General features: G+C 41.0%; 1 protein-coding gene across 1 annotated transcript; it reads left to right on the top strand.

Moving 5' to 3' along the window:
- The first annotated feature begins 5,088 nt into the window (after positions 1-5,088).
- Positions 5,089-17,716, top strand: LOC141791244 (sodium- and chloride-dependent GABA transporter ine). The gene is made up of 13 exons (XM_074671525.1): positions 5,089-5,215; positions 5,745-5,879; positions 7,697-7,901; positions 10,656-10,788; positions 10,869-11,003; positions 11,102-11,205; positions 11,284-11,408; positions 13,398-13,510; positions 13,611-13,751; positions 13,823-13,922; positions 16,329-16,429; positions 16,510-16,677; positions 17,564-17,716. The coding sequence occupies exons 1-13, from the start codon at positions 5,089-5,091 to the stop codon at positions 17,714-17,716; spliced, it is 1,740 nt and encodes a 579-aa protein (XP_074527626.1).
- Positions 17,717-18,098: the final 382 nt, after the last annotated feature.

Raw genomic sequence — 18,098 nt, 5'->3', positions numbered from 1 at the left:
TGCCTTCAGTTTGTTTTTTGAAGGCCAAGCTCACTCATACCCCAACTAAGGAACTCTGTTCTTCTCAATGGCTATTCTTTATTTCACATATTAAAATAAAGTAAAATGAAATTACTTAAACATTTAAATACATACTTTTAAAAAATAAGAAATAAATTAGGAAAACTAAACGTGAAAAAGAATTGGTTAAAGAAATGGTTAATACATGTCAATACATGATTAAAAATCTTGGTATTTTACTCATTTTAACGGCTGGATTTAAATTCTTTGATTTTTTTTATCATCTTAAATTTAACTCACTTTCTTTTACTTAATGTCGAAAATAGACTAGCAGATGACTTGACATGACTTTTTTTTGGACTCTAGCACATCTCTGTTAACACACTTTTTGTTTGCTGTGTTAGTAGAACACACACACACACACCCCCCCCCAACTCGAATTAAATTCTTCTGGGTTTTATTTTGGAGACTAGTCGGCATGGGTGTTTTTCATTATCTGCAACTTGACTCATCCAATCAGGGACCCCTCCCCTTTATTGTGCCCCTCCTCCACAGCAGAGGGATACGATATCGCATAATAAAAAAAAACGATGGGCGTGGTTGTTTAGATTTCCTCTCACGCATGTAACTTACACAGGACTGTCAGTAATTTTCCAAAGAGGTAGAGTGGAGCTCCGCCATTCTGTGGTGGGCTGGTCAAGTATTGATAAGGTTTCTTTTTTTTTTTTAATTAGGTCAGTGTTGACTTTGAAAGCAACAGTTGTGATCCTGATATGAGGAAAAATATCCGAGTCAGTTAGGATCTGTAAATGCACACCTGGGCTGCGTCCCATTTTGTAGCAGGTACTTAATTTGGTTAAATATGAAAATATCAGTCTTTCTCTGATTCCTAAATCTCACATGACAGAAAAAAAGCTTTGGATGTGATTGTATTTTATCAACCACAGGACACCAACCCAGAGGAAAGTTTATCACTGTCATTCATTCTTTTGGCTGAGTGGAAGCATCATTATGCAAAGCAGCTGTGCAAATATTTTACTTATCAAATGTGTGTATGTAAAAGAGTATACCTGCACATTTACTATAATTTACTTCCTAGAGCTGAGTAAAATCTGAGTGGGTATCCACAGCACCTCTTGTATGCAGCCTTTTTATAATCACTTTTATCAGACAACATGACTCCTGTCAGAGGAATGCAGATAATAACACCTTACAGCGCCCACGACTACTTAGTGAACCAGCTGATTAGGTCAAGGGTGCTGGGTGAGAAAACCTGGTCTTTAGTGGGACTCTTGAATTGAACAGGGGCAGAGTGTGCTGTTTGCCTGTCGTTTGCACTTAGAAAAAACATGTTTGGCCCTGAAATAGACCAAAAAAAGTTTCTTCAGAAACAGAATGCTGAGGTTAGAATATTCCTCTTCCTCCTCGTGTTGTCTTGTTTCTTCCCTATCAGTGTCTGTGAGTCATATTTTCCATGTGGCCTGCAGATGCACATGTGAGAGCTGAGAAACCAAAGGACAAAACATGCTCCAGGGCCGGAGCAGACTCAGGCCCTCTACAATCAGCCTGTGAATATGTGACCATGGCTACAGCTGCATTCACAAACATGTCTGATAGGATGAAGCAGGAAGTCCTGCTGCTCTCTGCAGGGCTTCGTGGGTACTGCTGGTTCCCTGATCATTCCAGGGCAGAAACGTCTGGATTACAAACACATGAGGAAATCATCAAAACATCTGGGGCATTTAAGACATTGTTGGCATGCAGACTTCTTTATTCAACAGTCTATCTTCAAACACACACAAAAAACTCAACCCTGACAATAGCTGTTCTACTATTACTTACACTGTGATTTAAACACAGCTATGTCATTTAATAAGCTGCTGCATGAAGTACCTGCTTCCTCCAGCAGGTGGCCCACATACACAAAACACCACAACAGATGGAGTGATCTGCATTCATTCTTACCTGTGCTTAACTTTATCAATAGTTCTGTTGATGTCCTTGGACTAATCATTAGATCACAAGACGGTGTAAGCTGCAGGAGTAAAAAGTGAATAATCACATCTACCCATGTACTTTTACTTTCCCTTGAGTGTTTTATGTTTTAAATATTTTACCCACCAACATTTACTCATGGAATCAACCAGTGAGTTAAAAAAAAAAATACACATTAATTATCGAAATACCTCCTCACTCTTAAAATAAGCAACACTTACCTGACAGGTCATGATATAAATCTAATTTCGAAACCTATCAGGCCAACTTTTTCATAAATTCCTTGAATTGAGGACCATTTTTTGTTTCAAGAAATGTACCAAGAACATGTTGCCATCTGAACGTGCAGCCATTTTTTCTCATTATAATCCTCATACTAACAGGCCTGTCTACAGAGCCAGCCATGACTTGCAGAGATGGTCGTCCCAAAGTGCAACACTGACAAAAGCCATGTAACAATGACCAACAACTCCAGCCTTGATAAATGCATAGTAAAATCACTTCACACGTGACTGTTTATGATTATATTACAACCATCAGTTTGAGTTACTGTGATTTTATTATGTTTGGGCGGCAGAACTTTCTTCTGTCTCCAGCACACTCTACGGTCATGTTTTGTACTCAAAGACTGGAGGAAAAGTTTTTAATGTGCTCTTTATAAAGCACTAAAAAATACATTTAAAGTCTCTGCCAAAGTGTATATTCAAGGCTCTACTTCTGGACTCAGGGACTCAGGGACTTGTTTGACTTTAACAACAGCCAAACAATAACAACAGTTATTGAGACACTGGAAAAGAAAACGTTCACCTCTTTATGAAGAACAGACAACACCTGCGGCTCAACTAACGAAAGCGTTACATGTTGTTTAATGGAAAAACCTGTCCAATACATACCGGTACTCGCATGGGGCTCTTACACAGCTTGTCTGACACTATCTGCAGCTTAAGAGTTCACTTCCAAAGCTAGATTTAAAATATCCCAGTGATGGACAGACATTCAGACAGGGCAAAACTGACAAAATAGAAAGTACTTTGTACTTAAAATACAGTTTAAATATATCTTAAATGGACTTTTACTGAGGTAAAAAGTCATTAGAGGAACATTACATTTACACTAGTCAAATATTTCAGTCATCTTTTCACCTCTGTACGCTGTATCTGAGGTTGTTTCTTATTGTTTCATATTTTGACCCACTGTGAGGCATCACAAAGTTTACAACCAACATCAAGACTGAAAGAATAACATCTTAGGCCTAAATTTGACTTTGTGTAAGGCAGCCTTTTATTTGCACCTCTTTATTTTTGACTTTGTGGGTTTATGCGATACCTATGTCATTCTATATAAGTTTGGAATATGGATGATCTGATGTCTCTATTGTTTTTGTACTTATTTTCCAAGAGTGTTTCCTTTTAAGAGTGCTTTTCAGCTTATTTTATTTTTCTTTTCTATTTCTTTTATTATCATTGATGTGTGCAATTAAATGTTTATTGCTCTGGTTTATTTGCTCTAGGTGCTGCCCTGTTGGTTGTGGCTGCCTGTTGCAGCAGCTCTGTCTTCTTTGTCCATTTTTTTTTTTTTTATTTAATCTCTTTTTCATCATCTTTGTATTTGGACTTGGTCATTCCTTTGTAAGGTTCATTTGTTGGTCATGGACACCAAACTGGTTTTGTCTTCAGTGATATTTTTACTACTTTTCTCCTGTGTTTGTCTGGAGATCCCACATGTAACCATGGCTGCACTGTTTATATGTGAACTCAGCTGTTAGCAGCCTGTAGCATGTCAATGCTAACTGGTGCAAGGCCTTATGTCTACCCACAAGGTGAGGAGAAGAAGGTGAGGATGACGTGCTGGTTCTCAGGTGTGAGCTAACACACACATAAACATGCTCCTGTCACAGTTTGTTGAATTTGCTGCTGGAAACAGATTTAAAATGAGTATATATTTTTAATTTTCAACATCTGATAATGTCTAATTCTATATGGGCTTCAAATGATTTCCAAACCATCAAATTCTGTTTCTCTGAGATTCTTCACCTTTTATTTGGGGTTAACAGGTTGTATGAGTAGTAATGTAGAAGCTGTGATTTTTGTAATGTTGATTTATAATTTTCATGTGATAATGTTTGCCCACCCATTCCCTGAATAACTAAGTCTGTCTCTAAAACATCAGCTTGTTCTCTCTGTAACAGATTAGTGCCAGTACAAGAAATCAATAAATATCATTCTGGGAAATGAGCCTAATTACAAAGTTCGTTTATGAGGCCAAACAATAGGCTGCTTGATAAAAAGCCCCTCAAAAAGCTTCTGTGTGGTTTTGACTGTTTCATGGTTACATATTCAAAGAACCTTTAGTCCTACAACTCCTCCTGATAAAAGTCAGGAATGTAGTGTGTGTGTGTGTGTGTGTGTGTGACCACAATGACCTTGCTTCAGATATGTGTTATGGCACGTGTTGCCTGTCTTAATGTAAAGGATAGTGACTCTTTTTATCTTCAGTGAAGGGGCTTTAAGTTCATGTGGATGCTGAGATTTTGGTACCGCAGAGGCAGAGCTCATGAAAATTGGCATGTTGGATATATGTAAGATTATTTAGAGTGAATGATTTGAATAAATAATCTTTTTTGTCTTTTCACGTGACTGATTTTCTTTCCTGTATGGATAAAAACTTGACACTTCAACGTTCAAATGTGTAAATATTGTCATAGAAAACAAAAGTTAAGCGTAAAAAGAGGCAAAATCTTGCAGAGTGAGATTTTTTTTTTTTTTGTTAAAAAAGAGTCTTTCACAGAATCAGTATTGTTGTTTGAAAGGTGCAGATTGCCTCATTGTTTGGCCAAATACAGTAGGTAATAAGGACTTAATGAGCTTTTCAGAAAAAGGCCAAACCTTCCTGGAAACAGCTGAGCTTTATAACCGACACTAACTTCTCCCTCTCGTGAGCCCAGGAGCTGCCACATGCTGGAGCGTTGTTGCTAAGCTAATCATTAAGGATAATAAAAAGGAAGGTTATATCACCCACTGTCCTTATATCCCAGTAAACCTTTCCATGGAGTCAGGGCCCAGACGAACGACAGTGGTGGCACGGACAGGAGCCATGGAGCAGCAGCAGAGCAGACCGACGTGGAGCAGGCAGATAGAGTTCACACTGGCTGGCATCGGCTGTGCAGTGGGCCTGGGCAACGTTTGGAGGTTCCCTTATCTCTGCTACAGGAGCGGAGGAGGTGAGACAGAAAACTCAGATTTCAAACTTGAGCTGTATCATGACAGGAGACCCCCCTCTCTGCATACACACAGGCCTCACAGGGGGTACAAAGGTTGACAAACAGTGCAGTAAGTGAGCTCTTATTCAAACACTGTGTTCAGAGGTGAGGCTGATTGCGTGGGAAAATGTACAGATTGTTCTGGAAATATATGAGTGGGTTCAAAAAACTGCCTCTAACAATGACTGGCTCTAAAGATGATAAATTATTGACCAAACACTCGTTTCTCTTGAACAAACTCACTGAGTATCATAATTTTTCAATTTGCTTTAATTGTGCATTTTTCTGTATTTTTGAATCAGTGTGCAGAAGAATAAGTGTTAATTTCTCAGTAAAAACAAAAATCTTTCAATTTGTCACCTGCCTTTTACAATAATAAAGATTTGAAATGATAAAGGAAACTGAGCTTGATAGTGACCCTCACGTTGAGATAAGAGCTTGCCAGAACTCTACCAAACCTGTGTGTAAAAGTTTGCCATGACTCTGCCAGGTGCCTTCCTGGTGCCGTACCTGTTGATGCTGATTGTGTTGGGGATCCCTCTGCTCTACATGGAGCTGACTGTGGGTCAGTTCACCCGCAGGGGCCCCGTCCATGCCTTGGCTATAGTCTGCCCCCTCTTGAAAGGTATTTTCTTACACAGTTTCTCTTCTTTTCATCACATAAAAGTAGGGATGGGTGCCTTTCACATTTGAAACAATACAGTACCTGGCAGTCAGTACCTGATAGCAGTATCCGTAGTCAATGGTACCAGTTTTCTGTACTTTTGTGTGTGTTTATTTGGTAAAAAATATTTATTTGATTGATTTTACGTTAATTGGTACTTAATACTAGGGATGTCCTGATCAGCATTTTTTGCCCCTGATCCCGATTATCCAAAATTGGGTATCGGCCGATACCGAGTCACGATCCAATTTTTAGGTTCTGGAGATAAACTTTGCTGAAAAAGTGAGAAAGTGAAGCAGCACAGATTTTTGGTATGGTGTGTTAACAATATAACCTGACACGCCAGACGGACAGTTTATATCCGCCACGGATTTATTTCACAAGTCCATCTAGGTAACAGCTCTTCTGATTTGTTTTTAGAGGCAGGACTTTAAAAAAAATCCGCAGCTGGTGATTGGACAACTGTTCTGATTAACACACTCACCACAGACCAATCTACATCAAGCCACGATATGACGTAGCTTATGTGAGCCAATGCTTCTAAGAAACAATAGATGAACAACTACTGAATCATGAGAAACAGCTGTGAAAAAGGCGTTAGGCGACAGCTTCCGTTTTTATAAATTTAACTTAAGAATCAAAGGAACGCTGACAAGTACGAAAGTCTGCTGACGTCACGTCTGCTCCCACAGCTCTCGCCTCTCTTACCTGATTGGGCCGGTCAGAATTTAGCCGAGTAAAATCGTTGGTCATTGGAGCCTGACAAGATGGACCTGCAGGTGTTCAGAAACTGATTCAGGCAGGTCCGTCTGCTCTGCAAGGTTATTAACAATACGGACTAGTCAAAATTAATGGTTTAAGCTTATTAAGTCCATTTAACTAAGTCCAGCTAGTCTTGGAGTTACAACCCTCTGGTTCCCAAACACGTCGGCGGGATCAAAATACCCACTGGATTTTTAAATGACTGGCATTTACAAGCCATTTGTCCAATCCAAAAACTGAAAACACTGAGGTAATCGTCAGATCCTCAAATTTCCAAGGGTACTTGAATGTATCATATACAAAGCTGGAAACATGTCTTAACATGACACAGAAGACGGGATAATTATATCAACATTGTTTTGGATTCCATGTCTTCTCAGGACATTTGCAGAAAGTGATCAGTTTGCTTGCTAAATTTAGTTGGAAAAAAACATTCTACGCTTCTTACGGCTTTTAGCAGACCTTGAACGGTGGACAACTTGTATGTATGTAACACAGCACGCTAAAATCTGGACTTGCTAAGCCAACAGACTTTACCGTGTTTGTGTTTGCCCTTTGAGCCGTTTGTCCCTGTAGAGTTACCGTAGGGTGCTGTAAAGCCGATGTTATTGCTTTAATGTGTCTGGTTGTGAACATGTGTTCTGTAATAAAGCTAACCGCGCTACTGTTCTATATTACTGTACCATACCTTATTTTATCATTCTCTCATCAACTTTATGAGGTTGGGCGCACTTATGGCGCTCGGTTTTACTTACGCGTTGGCATTCCGTAAGCAATTTTGGCTTGATGGCTAACGTGGATGATTGGTTGAGAGGATCGGCTAGAATTCCTGATCACCGATACTAAAAAAAAGTCAAACTCAGCCCGATCCATTACTAGAGATCGGGATCGGGACATCCCTACCTGGTACTACTGACAGAATCTGTTCTGTACCAATAAAAGTACCGAATTCAGCACCCATCCCTACATAAAAGGCCTAAAACTGCAGGATAACATGTCTTTCTGTCGACCATCAGGAGTGGGCCTAGCATCAGTGGCCATCTCCTTCATCATGTGCACCTACTACAACATCGTCATCACCTGGGCCCTCTACTATCTCTTCAGCTCCTTCCAGGCGCCGCTGCCCTGGCAGAGCTGCAACAACACCTGGAACACTCCAAACTGCACCAACCACGCCACCAACAGCAGCTACTCCTCCACGGCCAGCCAGGAGTTCTTCAGGTAAAAAAAATTGAAAACAAGACCCAGACCAATACAGAAACAATAAACAAAACAGGACAATGAGGAGACTGCAGCTGTACTTTTCCAGAGGCCTGCTTTGTTTACAATCTGCTGTGTGTTATCTGAGGCGATAGTAGTAAACAATAAAAAATGATACCGAGTATTAAACTTAATTGAGTCATGTGAGGGAAATTAGTCAAGCAAAGGTTTCCTGATGTGATTGTGTCAGTCCGGAAATGTGAAGTCAGCCCTGCATGGATGAAGTGCAAAGTCATTGAAGCAGAACTTCACATTTTTACATGAGTTCACTCATTAACTTCTTTAACTGCAGTGAGCTTTAACCAGGTTTTCCAGCTGGGAAAATGAGAGCAACGTACCTGTGAATAAATTGGTGGTGAGTGCTACAGTAAAAAGAGATTATTTATTGTTAAAACAAATGCAGAGCTGATCGTCTGCCAGCATTGAGAAAACTACAGGTCTCTGGATTTAGGCTTTTGGTCAAAGAAACACTCACTAGATTTAAAGCAGTAAACAGTCAGTAAATGTGTGTTTGGTAGATTACATTTTTGTTATAACAATGCTTCATGTCAATGAATATTGTACCACATTTGTAAGGAACATGTATTTGTGGGATGAGCGGCAGAGCTGAGTGTGTAGGTGGTGCTCAGGGGCGGACTGGCCATCTGGACGTGCTGGAGAAGTCCTGAACGGCCGGTGCTGCCAGTCTGTCAACGACCGGTTCTGCCAGTTCGGGGTTCCCCCCTCGCACAGCACCGGCCGTCATCAGGCAGAACCGGCCGTTTATAGACCGGCAGCCACCCCCCCAACGTTGGCCGGTGGTGTGAGACGCGTCCTGTTGTTGTTGTTGTTGTACTCTTGACTCTTGGTTGGAGCTTCTGGTACACCCAGGTGCTGACAGACAGATGCCTGATTTTCAGCACCTGGGAGCCTGGGCTCTCTCACACTGGTCAGCAGATGTCTGCTCCAAGAATTGGATTGCCACTTTCGAATGAACTGGATAGGACCTGTAAGATAGGGCAAATTCAAGCTGGTGTTCTGCAAAACCAAGTTACAGCATTATTTGGAGTCAGCCCCTGGAACCATCTATAATAGGGACGTCAGAGACAGGATGCAAAGTGGAAGTCAACGCACGAAGAGGACAGTTTTCTCATCAAAGTCAGTAGGCCGTTTTCTGCAGTTTGCAGTCAAGATTTGTGGGATGATACAGCTGAGCCCAAGGTCTGTTCAAACAATTCAGAACAGACTGCAATCTCTGACCTCATGCAGCAGCCAGGATGCCTGCAATGACTTCCCTTCACCACCACCTGCAAAACCTGTACGAGAACCTGGACCTGAACACAAAGAGGAACTCCATGTTCAGCAATGAGTCCAGATTCTGCCTACAGTAGTTATAGTTGTATATTTGGATTGCTGCGCTGATAGAGTAACATCTTCAGGTGGAGGCAATGTGATGGCGAAGGGGGGCGATCTCCCTCATCGGGGGAACCAGGCTTGTTATTATTGGAGGACATCTCAATGCCATATCTCCAGTGTCTGGGACAGAACAGGATGGGGATCGGCTTGTGAGCAGGCTGGTGAGCAGCATGAGGAGGAGGAGCCAGGCTGTTGTGGATGTGTATGGTTCCTCCTCATGCTAATGTGGCTTCTGTTTGTTCAATGAATAACTTGTTGAATAACTTGAATAACTTGGCAGGTGTCGTTTCTCAATCCTCCAATCCAACTAACAAGAGCCAAAACAAGAGTGAATGAATGAGCTGTCTGGCATTGGCACAGGATATTTGGCAAATTTTTCTCGGCAACAAACCACATACTTGGCTCTACTGCTCATCCCACAAATGTGATCCTTACAGATGAGTCATCATTTACAGGAGAAATAAACAAGTTTTCCAACAGTGAAACAGCTGAAACTAACCAGATAGCTTACGTCTCCGCTGTGTCACGGCTATGGATCAGATAGGTTCCCATTCAAGTCAATCTATTATCTTGCACTGATCTACCCCGTGCGGTCCGACAGCGAGGTTGGTATCACAGGTCGCCGAAAACACCCAGTGACTTTCAAAATAAGACAAACCGTGCTAAAAACCAGATCATAATTAGCTCGACTACAATGACAAATGGACATGAGGAGCGGAGTCAGACCAGGGCTCAACAGGTTTGAGGTTTTATGGCCCATGAATAAAGAGAGGATGATCAATGGAGAGGGAAGCGCGGGAACTTCTCGGTCTAGCGACTAGCTGTCTGCGGCTAGCCGAACTGAACATGCAGCCAGTGTGAATTGATAAACGCAGTCAACACACGACGAAACAGAAACGGACTTGCAGACCCATCTGGTGTATTTGAGGTGTAATATTATTTCCAAGAAACTTTGAAACAACAAAGATTTTATCTACCAAATTCATATTGCCCTACTTATTGTGCTATGTTTAGATACCGCAGTCTTGCGGCTCCTTGTAGTTGAGGCCTGACGTTTGTCAGCTGTCATAAAGACTGTAACCATCTACACAGAGATGTCAGAAGTTGTTCCAGGACTCACTCTCCCAGTTTGGGGTCCACATTCTGAGAGCCTCGTAAGGCAGTTAGCTGTGCAGAAGCCCTCCATGTGTGTCCTCTGAATCAAAAACATCAGGAGGCTGAAAACAGAGCCCTGTGAGACACCTGATGTTCCTGCTCCACACTTATCATCCCTCTGATTGCAGAACTGTATCCTGCTGCTTTTCTCTTCTGTTTCCAAAGATTGAAGATGCTGCAGCAGACCAGTGGAGTGGAGGAGGCAGGAGGGATGCGCTGGGAGCTGTTTCTGATCCTGATTCTTGCCTGGATCCTCATTTACCTCTGCATCTTTAAAGGGGTGAAATCAACAGGCAAGGTGGGTGAAAGAGGAGACGCTCAGAGAGGAGACTGATGCACCGTCAGAGAGTTTCACCTCTGCTCTGATCCTGTTTGCAGGTGGTGTACTTCACAGCTCTGTTCCCGTATGTTATCCTGATTGCACTGCTGATCAATAACACGCAGCTCACTGGTGCGATGAAGGGAATCAAGTTCTTCATCGTGCCTGAATGGGAGAAGCTGCTCTCAGTAGAGGTAAGAAGAGGGAAACTTCCTTGTAGAAATTAGCTTTGGTTTGATGGTTGATTCTGATGTGACCAGCAGCTCTCAATGATCCTCCCTGTGTGTTGCAGGTGTGGGTGAATGCAGCAGCTCAGATCTTTAACTCCATTGGGATTGGTTTCGGCTCCCTCCTGGCCATGTCCAGCTACAACTCCTTCAACAATAATATTCTCAAGTAATGCACCAGACTCTCATCAGCTCACCTGGTGTCCCTCGTCTGTGAACTGATATAAAACCGTTTCTTTCGCCGCAGGGACACCCTGACTATCGCCATCATCAACTCCCTCACCAGCATCCTGGCAGGTTTCGTCATCTTCTCTGCGTTTGGGTACATGTCTCATCTGCAGGGTATCCCTGTCAAAGATCTGGCTGTAGATGGTGAGGATGTTTTATTTTTAACAAGTTTCACTGAATTTAATTAGATAAACAAAAGTTCAGATGCTTACATCTCCGCTGTCCTTGGTAAGTAAGACAGATTATAGCAAAGATTGACTTTTCCCTGTCACCCTACAAACACAAAGACAAACAGAATCAGGTTACTGTCAGTGATAAGAGTATGTTTTTATGAGAGTAAAAGGAGAGGTCAGGGTAAATGAAATGAGTCATAATATCAGGAATGGTGGTGATAAAAAGATTCAGATGTGCCTAAGGTGCCAGACTTTAATGACTTCAACCTCCTTCGTGCTATAAATAATCAATGTGCGAAAAAACAACTAACTAAAGATGGACTCAGTAATTTCAACTACAAACTGACAGAAAATTTTGATTCCTTGTTGTTTTTGCTGTTTTTACAAACAAATTTCAGATCCATGCTGTGGATCTTATCATGGATTATATGGTCCTCAGCTGCTGGCACAGGCGCCTTGGAGACCTGGTGTCACACAAGCCATCTACAATAAAACTCTGGAAAAGAAAGAATAATTAAGTGTCTTTATTTGATAAGATCTGAAAAAGGAAAGCCAGTTTAACTCAATAACAGCTTGTTGAAACTTTGAATATCTTTGAAATCTTTGGCATAGTGACAGACTTCAAGTGTTTTCGGAAATTTAGCGTATTTTTGAGTAATCCTCTCCTTTCCCCTTAGGGAAAAGGCTTGGTGTAGAACTTAAAAATATTGTTGACCAATGTTTGAACTTTTTGTCTTTCTGATGGTACAGTCATCTGTCCTGTGAAATTCCATTAGCTAGTATAAATTTTCTATTCTATTCTATTCTATTCTATTCTATTCTATTCTGTGTTGTTCTGTTCTATCCTATTCTATTCTATTCTTTTCTGTATAATTCTATTCTGTATTGTTCTATTCTATTCTATCATATTTGGTATTTTTCTATTCTATTGTATTCTTTTCTGTATTGTTTTGTTTTATCCTATTCTATTCTGTATTCTATTCTGTTTTGTTTTATCCTATTCTATTCTGTATTCTCCTATTCAGTTTTATCCTATTCTATTCTTTATCCTTCTATTCTATATTTTTTAATCTATTTCATTCTGATTAATTCTATTTTATTCCATTCTAGCTCATCTGCTCATCTTTTTCTATTCTACTCTGTTCTACTCTATTTTATTAATTACGTAATATCTTACTCTTTTTCTCAATTATTTTATATAAAACTCTATTTTATTCTGTTGTTTTCTAGCTCATCCACCCATCTTATTCTATTATTTTCTATTCTAATCTGTTCCATTCCATTCTATTCTATTCATGATATCTTATTCTATTTTAATTTTTTATGTTACATAATAATCTATTCTATTCTATTCTATTCTATTCTATTCTATTCTATTCTATTCTATTCTATTCTATTCTTTTCTTTTCTATTCTATTCTATTCATGATATCTTATTCTATTTTAATCTTTTATTACATAATACTTACATAATACTCTATTCTATTCTATTCTATTCTATTCTTTTTTATTCTATTTTATCTAATCCACCCATCCTATTCTATTCTTTTCTATTCTATTCTATTTTATTCTATTCATTTCTATTCTATTCTTCATTACATGATATCTTTTTCTATTTTTTTCTATTATGCTACACAATACTCTATTCTATTTTTTCATATTGTATTGTATTGTACTCTATTTTATTTTAGTCTTTCCACCCCATTCTATCGTGTTCTCTTTTTTTTATCCTGTTTTTTTTTTTTATTCTTTGCTTTTTTCACATTATATTCTAATTTATTCTTTTAAATTTTGTCTTCAACATTTGAGTCCTAATAAAGTGTCTTTATTTTCTGACTTTTTTTTAAATGAGATGTTGGAGATTTCTACCTGCACATTTGACCTTTCCAATGCTGCTGTGGCATGTTCTTACTGTGTTTTCTTCTCTGTCTTCCTGTCTATGTATGTGTGTCTGTATCCAGGTCCAGGACTGGTTTATGTTGTCTACCCACAAGCCTTTGCGAACATGCCGGTGCCTCAGCTGTGGGCTGTGCTCTTCTTCTTCATGCTGCTGTGCCTGGGTCTGGACAGTGAGGTAGTTCAGAGGGGAAGCATTAGAATCAAAAAGTTTTGGATTTGTGTTAATACAGAAAAACGTCATAATTATCTGTGTGTGTTATTTTTTCTTCTGTCAGTTTGCCATGGTGGAGGTGATGGTGACCAGTCTCATGGATGAATACTACCAGAGTGTGATTCAGATCTTCAAGAGGAAGGAGCTGTTTGTTCTGGCTGTGTGTGGAGCAGCGTGTCTTCTGGGGATCCCCTGTGTGATGCAGGTACTTATTCAAACATAGTTACATTAAAGTGTGATCTGAGATCTTCTGCTCTAAAATGCCTGTCTGTTCAGGTGGGGATCTATGTCTTCCAGCTGATGGACCATTACACTGCCATCGTCTCCATCATGTTTCTGGCATTCTTTGAAGTTGTAGCTATCTGCTGGATTTATGGTGAGAAAAAGATTTCTCCAACATTCATCACCCTCAGTTTCTAACCTCATCAATGATCTCAGGGTGGGGATGTTATGAACGTCCCACTTAAGGTTTCTAAAATTGCGAGGACCCAATGTTCTCTGTGGCCCTCTGGTGCTGGGATAAATTTCAGAAATCTGTGTTGTTTTTTAAAAATCATGTTATTACATCTTGACTCTGTGACACTAAAAGCAGAAACAACAATGATTTAGGGAAGCAGGAAGATTTAGGAAGTGAGAGTAGCCGTGGTTTTTCATACTCCCTATGCAAATCACTTCTGTCATTATGGCGAAACAACTCAAGGCTTTTTGATGACACACTGTCAGGGTTAAAAGCTGGAGGATGACTTAAGTATGAATCAGTAGCACATGGGGCTCTAATTTCGTAGACAAGGCGCAAGCGCAGGCGCACCTGCCCTGCACCAGCCTTTGCCGCGCGGACACGGTGTGACCGGCGCACTTTGCAAGTTTCCTGCAGTGCCAAGAGAGGCGCAGTCAAGGCGCAGTCAAGGCGCAGTCAAGGCGCAGTCAAGGCGCAGAGGAGCGCAGAGGAGCGCAAGAGGAGCGCGCCCACGCCTCCCTACGCGCAAACGGCAGAGAGGGAGGAGAAAAGCCGTGAGTGGGTTTAACACAGCCGAGCGCTGTTTTCACCAATCAAATGAGCGCCTCTCCTCGCCTTTAAATGCGCTGTGGCGCAGCGTCTGATTGGTCTGAGTGATCCCCAGCACCGCAGAAACAGTGTGCTGGAAAAACCCGGGAGTGGAGACGGTCCGAGCCGCTGTCCCTAGGAGAGTGGACAGCGGGGCGCATCGGAGGACACGAAGCGCGTCACCGTGTGGGCCAGCTCTCGGGACAGATATAATCTGTTCCTTTGTCATTAATAGGAGAACAAAATGAAGAGACAGTTACACAGCTGGCTTATCCATTCAGAATACTTTTGATCCACCTGCACTCCTGGTTTGTCATCGCCAAATAGCAGAACCTTTGGTGATATACTGTATACTCTCCCAGTGTCTCCACCTCATCCTCCTTACGATAATGTACTCCATCTTTTTAGATCAAGTTAAAAATAAAGACTAAAACAGAGAAATATGGGAAATCACAGGTAAATCCTGAGTGACATACATTTATTTTGTCTCTTTTTTCTTCGTCTTTTCTCTCCCTCTTTTCTTTAATATAAAAGAAAATGAGAGAAACCAGATATATACTCAGTATCAGATGTTAAAGCTGTTTATTGTTTAATTGAAAGATGTGCATCAAACTTCCAGCTGCCGTCAGGTTAACTTTCCATTATGACAAACGGCTTTAATCTGACATCAGATGTGACGGGACAGTTAATAAAGATACAAATGTATATGCTGGTTCAGACAGTTACATTAAATAGTGATTACTGTGATTGTTGATTGCGTTAAAATGTGCCAGACACTCTGGAAACCTGCCTCTGAGGCTTTGATGACATGTGTGCACATGTGCGCCTGTCACCAAATTACAGCTGCGGATCCTGCGTTCCGCTTTGCGCCGAGAATACACCAGGTTGGAGCTGGCGAGCTTTCAGCGCACTTTCTGCGCTGTTTTTGGCACGAAATTGTCACTGCGCCAACATGAATCTGCTGACACCTCCCCCTGGTGCACCGTCAACTCCCCCTGGCGCGCAGTCATACCCATCTCTGCGCAGATGGTCTACCAAATTGTCAAATTGGCAGCGCACAGCGGTACACGAAATTAGAGCCCTGAGTCTTAGAATATGAAGCCAATGCAGAAGTGTTAAAAAACTGCAATTCCTCTCATGTCCACTAGAGGCTGGCTGCAAAAACACTGAAAACCACATACACACCAATTAAAGAAGCTGATTTTCAGCAGAAATAAACATGTTTACAGCCTGTTTCAAAAAACAAAGGGTGAAGTTTTTTATTTAACTTTTTTGCAAAGTTAATAAACTAAAGAGTTTTGCCCATACAAGGACGTTGATTACGGGTGGGCACCCTGTAGCCGTCTGTGAAGAGGCTAAAGTCTCTTTGCCTCGTCTTAAGCTGAATGAAGCTGGGTTGAGGTTAGCAATTTCAATATCTTAGTAAAAATGGTTACAAAGACATCAAACCTTTTGTTTTTTATTAAATGGGCTTTCCAGAAATGTCACAGTAAAGAAAGCACTGCTGGGTATTTTTTTTTATGCCCTTGGCTCTAAGACTTGATTCCAGCATTGCTGATATTCAGAGCAGCAGCTCACCCTGAGTGTGACATTTCCTTTATTCAACACGCTCAGAAGCAGCACACTGTTGCAAAATAGTCAACTACGGTTAATTTATTCCTAAATTTACCGTTTATCATCAGAACTAGTTCTTCAACCAAACAGGGACTGAACTCACTTCTCCTTCTACATGCCCAGGGGTGAATCGTCTCTCCAGTAACCTGAGAGAGATGAACGGACACGGAGCAAACATCTACTTCATGATTTGCTGGCTGATCATTGCTCCGCTGCTCGTCACTGTGAGTAAACCACATTTCTCCCTCAGTGCTTCAGACGTCAGATCTGCCGACTGTCTAAACATGTCTTAAAACTCTTGCAGGTGATCCTGGTGTTCTCTGTCATCCAGTTCAAACCGGCTCGCTATGAGGACTACGTCTTCCCTCCCTGGGCTCAGGGGGTCGGCTGGGTCATCGCTCTGGCCTCCATCATCTGGATTCCTCTGGGTGCTGTTCACACACTGTGGGTGCTGCCTGGATCATTGATGCAGGTGACATAAAACACTTCTATTTAAACCATCCAAGACCCGGTAGGTAGAGGATGGGCCTTGTTCTTCTACTTTGATATTACTCCATTTCAGTACATTTTTTGGCACTTTCCACAGCCTTCAATTTTTCAGTTCAACTTTATAATGTTCACCATGTTCAAGAGAGGTGTGTTAATATTTTGTTTTACATTTCTGACCCTTTTACTTTTGAAAATATTCAGCATTTATCACAGGTGTTAATCCCGTTGTAATGAATTGAGGATTTCTGTAGTTTCGCTTCAAACTGGTTCAGCTTTCAGATTCTAAAACTTTGGCATACTTACTTACTATTTAACCTGTATTGAGGTTTTTTTTTATCCTCTATAGTTCTTGATCCTGCAAGGGCAACAAAATCTCCCAAACAAACGGGCATAGATAAGGCATCAAAAGTTCCAAGGCTTTTTGTGACTCTAACAAAAGGAATGTCAAGGCAAAAGCTTGAACCCCTTGGCCAGTACATGGCTAACTATCAGATAAAACTGTTTTTTGCCCTTATCGACTGTAATGTTATCTCTGATCAGAAATCTCTGCTGCGGATCATTTGTAACCACTTTTATAACCCGCCGCTCTGATCACATTTTTGCCATTACAGACATGAAAGACACATCACTGTGTTCGTTAGCGTCGTGGGATGGGGTGGAATCTTTTCATAGCTATTAAGTTTTTTGACACAGTGACATCTGTTTCTGACCCTTGTCTTACCCAAAAGTACTGCTTTGGATCAAGTGTCACAAAGAAGTGAATTCGTTCTGCTATCCCTTGATGTTCCATCACCACAGAAACCACACAGCACTTTATATTACTCAATAAGAACATTTATACAACCTTTGTTTGTGTCATTGTCCTGCAGAAGCTGAAGCTGTCCATCACTCCGTACGCGCTGAATGAAAAGCAAAAGATGCCGTACTATGAGAGAGGAGGAGTCTATGGAAACCCGTCCATCGCCATCATCAGCTCCAGCATCAGTATTCCCGTGAAACCTCCTGCTGAGACCAACTTCTGATACCTCACACTGCTCACCCAGAGGGTTTTCATCCAGCTCCAGTTAATCATGAATTATTACTCGCCAGCAGCTTCAAATCTCAAACTTCTGCTCCAGAAGTCAAACAGAAGTTTACTTAAATTGTTCACATGATTGTGAAAATGCATTGCTGCGTATCTGCCATGCAGATATATGAAATCGGCCATTTTTGTGAGCCTGTGAATTTGATTTCTGGGATTTTGTGGAGCTTGTAACTCACGGTTTTGCTCCTTTTTGAGAAATGAAACCATGTTAGAGAAGATATTTGAAGAATCTGTTGTTCTTGTGTACTTGCTGATTATTTGATGAACTTACTTTTGGTGCTTTCACACACATTTCCCTGCACCTGTCAGTGGCTTTTATT

The sequence above is a fragment of the Halichoeres trimaculatus genome, unplaced genomic scaffold (assembly GCF_033239565.1).
Source record: "Halichoeres trimaculatus isolate MK-OKI-2021-1 unplaced genomic scaffold, fHalTri1.1 fHalTri1_scaffold_6, whole genome shotgun sequence".
In the NCBI taxonomy this organism is placed as follows: Eukaryota; Metazoa; Chordata; class Actinopteri; order Labriformes; family Labridae; genus Halichoeres; species Halichoeres trimaculatus.
This window is presented reverse-complemented; position numbering and strand designations above follow the sequence as displayed.